Source organism: Bos grunniens, chromosome 22, assembly GCF_055505025.1.
Source record: "Bos grunniens cultivar Pamir isolate PY7600 chromosome 22, Bosgru_T2T1.0, whole genome shotgun sequence".
In the NCBI taxonomy this organism is placed as follows: Eukaryota; Metazoa; Chordata; class Mammalia; order Artiodactyla; family Bovidae; genus Bos; species Bos grunniens.
This window is the reverse complement of record NC_141186.1, coordinates 56,640,717-56,649,026: the sequence shown is the minus strand read 5'-3', so window position 1 is coordinate 56,649,026 and position 8,310 is coordinate 56,640,717. Positions and strand designations below refer to the sequence as shown.

General features: G+C 59.1%; 1 protein-coding gene across 1 annotated transcript; it reads left to right on the top strand.

The window, feature by feature from the left end:
* The first annotated feature begins 1,067 nt into the window (after positions 1-1,067).
* RHO (rhodopsin) lies at positions 1,068-7,560 on the top strand. Its single transcript, XM_086368635.1, has 5 exons — positions 1,068-1,555; positions 3,245-3,413; positions 4,647-4,812; positions 4,931-5,170; positions 6,030-7,560. The coding sequence occupies exons 1-5, from the start codon at positions 1,195-1,197 to the stop codon at positions 6,138-6,140; spliced, it is 1,047 nt and encodes a 348-aa protein (XP_086224761.1). The 5' UTR covers positions 1,068-1,194; the 3' UTR covers positions 6,141-7,560.
* Positions 7,561-8,310: the final 750 nt, after the last annotated feature.

The following is an 8,310-nucleotide window of genomic DNA, read 5'->3' as shown; positions in this document are numbered from 1 at the left end:
GGTGCCCGGCACAGGCTTGGCCCCATTCACCTCCTGGAGACGAGGCCTTGCTTCAGGAGCCCTAAGAGCTTCTGTCCCCTCCCCGCTTTGGTCCCCTCTGCCCTGGTCCCTTCCTCCACCATCGCTCCCTTCAGCTCATCCTTGAGGGCTTTTGAGCCACCTTACTCTCCCCAAGATCTGCCCAAGTTCCCCTGGATAAAGCCCCTGGCACTAAGCCCCACCCCAGCTGACCCCAGCCCACGAGGGCCCACATCCCAGACGGGCCTCGGGCCTTCACCGGGCCTCTGTCTTCAGTCTATGCTGACTTCCCCACTTGGCAACCTGGCAAAGTGCCCCCCTCCCTCAACACATTGTCCCCCTGGACGTCTCTGCAGATAGGTGGCCTCCCCGCCCCGGGTCCAGAGCGGGTCTTCCCACACGGAAGTCCTCCCCAGCCTGTAAGCTCCTCCTTCCTGGAGCCTCGGGTGCCCCAGTGGCCTGCACATAAATGTCGGTTTGAACGAGTGAGTGAGTGAACTCCAGTTCAAGGGAACAAATGCTTTTTGAGCTCCTGGGCAACGTGGGGCTTGTGTCCGGTCCCCGGAGCGCCCCGCTGCGCTTGTGAAGCTCACGACCTGGCCGGTGGGCACTGTCAGTGTGTGGTGACTGGATAAGCCCAGAGGTGACCCAGGTGGGGAAGGGACGGCTCAGGGGCTGAGTGAGGGGATGACCGAAGGACCAGCGCTCTGCCCTCCGGGAGCTCGTGGGCCAGGCGGGAGGAAGGTGAAGTTTGCTTGCCCTGAGCCAGAGGGAAGTGGGCCTGGAACTAGGGGTCCCGATGCCAGGCCAGGGCCATCAGCTGAGATGCCAGAGGGGGACAGGGGAGTTGGAGGCAGGCCTCTGCTCTTTCCCAGGGTCCCCAGCACGCCCCGCCTTCTCCCCGACCACAGCCTTCTACCTGGAGTCACCTTGGCCCCACCTGGAAGCCAATTAAGCCCCTCGTTGCAGCAGTGAGGATTAATATGATTAATAACGCCCCCAATCTCCGAGGTGCTGATTCAGCCGGGAGCTTAGGGAGGGGAGGTCACTTCATAAGGGCCTGGGGGGGGAGTGGGAGCCCCGAGTCGTCCAGCCGGAGCCCCGTGTGGCTGAGCTCCGGCCTCAGAAGCATCCCCGGGTTCGCGCCGCCGGCGGGCAGCCGCAAGGGCCGCAGCCATGAACGGGACCGAGGGCCCAAACTTCTACGTGCCTTTCTCCAACAAGACGGGCGTGGTGCGCAGCCCCTTCGAGGCCCCGCAGTACTACCTGGCGGAGCCATGGCAGTTCTCCATGCTGGCCGCCTACATGTTCCTGCTGATCGTGCTTGGCTTCCCCATCAACTTCCTCACGCTGTACGTCACAGTCCAGCACAAGAAGCTGCGCACACCCCTCAACTACATCCTGCTCAACCTGGCCGTGGCCGACCTCTTCATGGTCTTCGGGGGCTTCACCACCACCCTCTACACCTCTCTGCACGGATACTTCGTCTTTGGGCCCACGGGCTGCAACCTGGAGGGCTTCTTTGCCACCCTGGGCGGTATGAGCTGGGTGCGGTGGGCTGGGCGAGGGGTGTGTGTGTTCAGGAGCCAGGAGCTTGGGTGTGGTGGGGGGTGGGTGTGTGGGGACAGCCCCAGCCTTGCGGATGGTGGACGAGAGCCTGTGAACCAAAGCCGTCCCTTACTCAGTCAAGCTCGGCTGGCGTTGGTGGAGGGCGGGCGCCGAGCACGTGATCTCACTGGCACTGGGGTCGTTGTCTCACCCTCCAGCCAGGAGACAGATGAGAGGAGTCCGGGGCCTCGCTGGGGTCGCAGGCGGTCTCTGGCAAGGCCGAGTTGCAAGCCCACGTCTCTGCGGCCCCTCAGGCCACGGTTCTGCTCCCCTTGGGGCAGCAGGGCTGGGCGAGACCCACGCCGGGTCCCAGGACAGAGAGCTGCACGACACCGGTGCTTGTGCTCAGGGCCCCAGCCTGGGCGGGATGAGAGTCCTCAGTCCTCCAGCACCAGCCTCTGCCTGCACTGGGCGCAGGGCGTGGTCCCTCCCCGGCTTCTCTCTGACTCCATCCCAGCCGCCTCCAGGCTCTCTGCTCTGCTTGAAGGCTTTCCGCCTTGAGGAGTCCATTCACAGGGAGACAGTAGGCCCGGTGATCTGCGTAGATGCGAGCCATGCTTTTAAAATACTTTCACTGAAAGACGGGTGAATAGATCCCATTTCGCCGATGAGAAAACTGCAGCGTGCAGAGGGGAAGAGTTAACTCAGGAACGTGGCAGGCCAGTGCCCAGAGCCTGGGGCTCCTGGCTCAGACCAAGGAGCATCCCCCAGGGAGCATACGGCCTCTTGGGCAAGCAGGAGACGCAGGAGGTTGTTGTCACCAAGCCTGGGGGGCAGAGAGAGCCTGGCACCAGCCACAGCATGCTCTGTCTCCTGTCTCCCACATGCGTCCAGGCCCTGCCTCAGCCCTGTTCCCGGGGCACTGGCCATTGCTGGGTGACTGCGATCCCCTAGTCTCAGGCCAGAAGGGTGCCACCCACAGGTGGGCACGCCTCTGAGACAACCGTGGGCCTGGAGTACCCATTAGCATTCCCTTTCACTCTCTGAAATGCCCCGGTTGGTAAATCCCACAGCCACCTCCCTCCTGAGTTTCTGGGGGTGATGTGCAGGGCAGATGTCTGAACCCCATCATTATTATTTCTCCTCCTCCCTCTGAGCAAAACAGTCTCCGGCTCCCTGGCTCCCGGGAGAGGGTCACCCATGCCCAGGGTGTTCCATGTCCCTGGAGGCGAGAGGCCCGCTGCCCAGGAGGAAAGGGAGGCCGCCCCCTCCGGCTCCTGCTGCCTCTGCCGTCCCATGACCAGAACTCTGCCGTCCCCTGTGACCAGAACTCTGCCAATGGCCCCATGAAGGACACACTGTTCTGTGAAAACTCCCCGCCGGGCTCCCAGTTCTCAGCCGTGACCCCACGAGACGATTGCTGTGTTCCCCGTGAACCTGGAGCTCTGGCTGCACTAACCTTCCTGGGAGTTCCTCCACGTGGCGTATCGGCCTGTCTGCCCCGCCACCTCCCCTTGTCCGTGTCCAGACCTTCTGCTTCTTAAGTCCGCACTCCAGGACTGCTCCCCGGGTGCCTTCCTGGCCGGCCCCCCTCCCCATCCCCGGGAGGAGCACACCCCCTCCTTAGAAAGACAGGTCCAGCCAGGCGGTGGGTTGGCTGACAGCGGCTGCCTTGCAGGTGAAATTGCACTGTGGTCCTTGGTGGTCCTGGCCATCGAGCGGTACGTGGTGGTGTGCAAGCCCATGAGCAACTTCCGCTTCGGGGAGAACCACGCCATCATGGGCGTCGCCTTCACCTGGGTCATGGCTCTGGCCTGCGCCGCGCCCCCCCTCGTCGGCTGGTCCAGGTAACGGTCCTCACCAGGAGGGGAGGAGGGTCTCCGGGGTGCTTCCTAGGGTCCTCCGGCCGGGGCGGGGGTGGTGCTGCCTGGTTTCAGGCCCCCTGAGCCGGCAGCTGTCATAGGGTTGAGGTTTAGGGCAGGGAAGAGAGGGTCAGCCCCTAACGTCACTACGGGGCTGCTCCCTGTGTCAAGGAGACTCCAAGACACCCCGACCCTTCACCTTGGCTGTGCCCCTAATCCCCAACTAAGCCAGGCCAGATTCCAATCCTCTTTGGTCCAGTGCCCTGGGAGCGGCTCCTCTGACCTCAGGCCTCTGCCCCGGCAGAGGCAGAGCCTCCCTCATGCAGGTGTGGGCGTGTGGCCCTGGGAACCAGTCCTGGCAAGACTCTCGGCTGATATCCCCCAACGGGCTGAGATGAGATGGCGGTGGGGTGGAACGTGGTTTGGGAAATTGGCCTCTTTGGGTTCCCAGAGGCTTCGTGCCCTTCTGCTTCCAGGAAACTGCCATCTCTCTCCCCTTTCCTCCTCTCTCAGTCTTCCTGGGGCCAGTGTTTTCCCTCCTGAGCAATTTAGCAAGGGGCAAAAAACCCCGCCCCTCCTTCCCTATCTTCTCCAGTCTGGCCTAGTTATATCCTCATAGATGCAGCTAATGAACATTGGGTTTCCTGAGGTCAGTTCAGTGTCACCGTCCTCTGAAATCACACACCCTAACTACACGCCCCAGGGCCTCTTGTTTCCAGAAACTGTGCAAAAATCCCTTAATTACTCTGAGTGGCCTAGAAAGACCTGGGTGCCTCCAATACAGATCATTGGGAGCTTTTCCCTTCCCCCCACCTACCTCATGGTCCAAGGCCTGGCCTCCGGCCACTTGGGAGTGGCAGGCTGGGTGAAGAAGCGGCAGGCTGGGTGAAGAAGCGCCAGGCAGGGAAGCAGGGGTGCAGACTAGGGGCGCTGGGAGTGAGAGACGGGGAGAGACCAGGGTCCCAGGGTAACACGGCACTGAGCAAGGCAACAACACTGTTTCCACACACCTGAATCCCTCATCTCAGTAGATGTGAGCCTCACAGCCAAGGAAAGGTTTATTATCCCCCTTTTACAGAGAGGGGAAGTGAGGCCCAGAGTGAGAGCAGCCCCGCGCAGGTGCTGGCAGGGGGTTCTGGTCAGCTGGGCCTGTTCCCCGGTCCCTCACGTGTGGGTCTCCCTCTGCCCCTCCTGCCCCGGCCCCTCCCCGGTCCTCAGGTACATCCCGGAGGGCATGCAGTGCTCGTGCGGGATTGACTACTACACGCCCCACGAGGAGACCAACAATGAGTCGTTCGTCATCTACATGTTCGTGGTCCACTTCATCATCCCCCTGATTGTCATATTCTTCTGCTACGGGCAGCTGGTGTTCACCGTCAAGGAGGTAGGGTCCTTGGGGGACCAGTGCTGTGGGGCTGGGGACAAGAGGGCTGATGAGGCTGAGTGCGGCCCCCAGCCCAGAGGAGCCTCAAGTCTGGACACCAGGCCCTGTGTCCCCACAGGCGGCTGCCCAGCAGCAGGAGTCGGCCACCACTCAGAAGGCTGAGAAGGAGGTCACCCGCATGGTGATCATCATGGTCATCGCTTTCCTGATCTGCTGGCTGCCCTACGCTGGGGTGGCGTTCTACATCTTCACCCATCAGGGCTCTGACTTTGGCCCCATCTTCATGACCATCCCGGCTTTCTTTGCCAAGACTTCTGCCGTCTACAACCCCGTCATCTACATCATGATGAACAAGCAGGTGCCTGCTGGTGGGGTGGGAAGGGGCCAGGTCCCCCCCGGGCGACAGGTGGAGAAGCCGCAGTTTTAACTGGGCCTCCGTCTTTCCACCTGCAAAATGGGCAGGGGGAGTTGGTTTTCCCTGGGGTAATCATAAGTCATCTGGGAGAAATGCAGATTCCTGGACAACCCCCAGACCTTCTGATTAGAAGCTCAAGGTGGGCCCAGGAACATGCATTTCTAACAAGCCCTCTGATACTGGCTCAGGAAAGAGAAGTGCCAGTCTGGATGGTTCTGGAGGCTGGCTTTAATGGCCCAGATGGTCAAAGTCCCAGGCCTGGGAACAGGTGCCAGTCTCCACAAACTGGACAGGATGCCAAAAAGTCTCGTTCTGAGCGATGTATGGATGAAGCGGTCCTTTTAACATATAGACCAGTGGTTCCTCTGCAGGTTCTTTGGTCCAGTGGGGAAAACCTGGAGTCAGACAGATTGGGTTCAAATCCCAGCTCTGCTAGGTTTCAGCTGTGTGGCCTTGGGCAAGTCACTTCCCTTTTCTGGGCTTCAGTTTCTTCATCCACGGAAAGGACCAAATCCTGAACTCTTGGGTTCAATGAGACAATTCCCAGACGGCCCTTGGCACACTGAGGGCACCACGGAGCATCACCAGTGACAAGGCCCCTTCGGGTTTGGTCCTAGCACCTCTGGGTGGGGTTGGGGAGGCTTAGTAAGTTCCTCCAGGGAGCCATCTGACTGGGGAGCGGAGGCTGGGAGGGCCAGAGGCAGAAGAGGGAGGTGGCGCACCGCACTGACGATGCCATTTCCCACCCAGACTCTGCGGGACCCTGACCACCCCTCACCCTTACCCTACCTCTTCCTTCCAGTTCCGGAACTGCATGGTCACCACTCTCTGCTGTGGCAAGAACCCGCTGGGTGACGACGAGGCCTCCACCACCGTCTCCAAGACAGAGACCAGCCAGGTGGCGCCTGCCTAAGCCCCTCCAGGGACTCCGTGGCCAGCTGCAGGAGTCCCTCAGCCCCCACCCCACCCCAGCCTCAGCAGCTCCATCAGGAGCCGCGCCTGTCGGAACCAGCTCTCACAGGCTCCCTGAGTGTAAACACAAAGACCAACCAACCAAATGCAAAAGAATCAACGAGAGAAACAGGAGGCGCCTCACGTGGCAGGGGCTGCCCGATCTGGAGTCCTGATTTCCCGGGGGCCCGCTGTAGCTCCACTCCCCCCAGCTCATCTCTCAGCTACACAAGAGCTCTTGCTCTGGAAAAGTGTCCCAGCTTAGGGATAAGTGAGTAGCACATGACGGGGCATGCCGTAGGTGCTTATTAATAAATGCTAGGTGGAGGAAGGAAGGAATGAATGGAGACGTGAATGGAGAGATGAACGGGTCGGGAGGGCATAGGCATCCTCTTACAACATGTTAGCAGCAGCAGCAGCAGCTCGCCCTTGGCTCATGACCTTGAGCAGCTGTTTTGTCCTTGGGCCTCACTTTCTTCCCCCATACAATGGGAATTCCAAATCTCTCCTCACACGGCTGCTGGGAAGATCAAATGAGATTGTGTGTGTGTGCGTGCGTGCGTGCTCGCGTGTGTGAGCTCTTTGTAAATAGTAAGGAGCCGGACAGACTGTAGTTAACATTATGAATAATATCAAGTAATATAAGTAATTCATCTCCTATGATCATCTCCTCTTGATAGCGACCACTTTGAGATTGGGCAATGCCCTAAGCATCCAGCCTCGTCAGGCTTATAAACATTAGACAGATGGCAAGGTCAGACCAGCGCTGGGTGGTGGGCCACAGGGAAGGACGGTCAAGGAAATGCAGAGTGCAGGCATCAGGCCTGAGAAGAAAACAAAAACCAAAAAAAACAACATCAGAGGACCAGAGTCTGGGGCCAGTGCAGAGCCCCCATGACGCGGGCCACTCCCTTCCAGTGCAACCCCCAGCGAGACAGGTCTTGCTCTCGGCATCTGAAAAACCACTAGCTCTCCTGCCCAGCACCCAGGCTGCAGTATCTCTGGGCCTGTATGGAGCTTCTAGAAGTTATGTTTACCTGCCCACATTTAACGAAGAGCTGGGTCCCCAACATCACCTTTGTCTCAAAAAGAGCTTAAAAAACAAAAGCGTGGGAAATCCGGCTGGACCCACCTTCCCCCTGGGAAGTTTCACAGATCACAGATTTTAGCTCCCTTGCTGGGCAAGCCTTCAGCGGCTCCGTTCCATTCTCCACTCCGGAGAGTCCTTGCTGCTGAGAGGCTGGCTGGGACTCTAGGACATCAGAATCGAGCCGACTCACAACTGCCCCTCCTCCACTACATAACCAAAGCGGGAAGCTCTACCTCTCCCCAGCTCTGCCTGGAGATGAAGGCAAATTGGGGTATTAAAAGCTCAGCTCCTATCCTTGGTGTTAGTGGTGGTGGTTTTTGTCAGTCTCAAGCTCTTTATCTACAGGACGGATGGAAACGGGGCAGTGTTCATCTGATCCTTGACCCTGGGGTTTCTGGGTTTGAGCAACCATCAGAGCCCCCTGGGAGTGCTTTAGGCTGGTGCCCCCTGGGGAGCAGGCCCAGGAATGGGAAAAGCTCCAACCTCGGAGTCACAGAGATCCAGGTGGCCCGTGAAACTGCAAGCAAATTTTGTCACCTCTTGGAAGCCTCCTTATCTGCAAAAGGGGATCTTAAAACTGACCTTAATGAGATTTCAGGCTTTATGCAGCCAATGTGCTTCCTGGGCTCAGCAGATGATGAGAGGCTTTTTGCATTACTGGAGCTCCAGGCTTGGCCCTACCAGGGACCTCATCTGAAGGGGGAATGGGATGAAGGTGTAGCTCCCAAATGACCATTCTCGTCCAAGGCGGGAAAAGGCAGCAGGAGTCTGAGAAGGGAGATCCTTCATGCCATGGAGGGGCTGGGGCAGGTAATAGCTGGGATCTCTGTCGTTGCCCCTCTCTACTCTGTCTCCCTAGGTGGGTGATGTCAGTCAGGATTCCTTTATCTGCAGGAGGCAGGAAATCATACTCAATAGCACTGAAGCAAAAGGAAGACACGATTGGCTCCCATAAATGAAAAGCTCAGGGCTTCAGGCATGCATGGGTGCAGGTGCTCAGATGAGGTCACCTGGCTTTTGAGGGGGCTGTACTGGGTCTTCC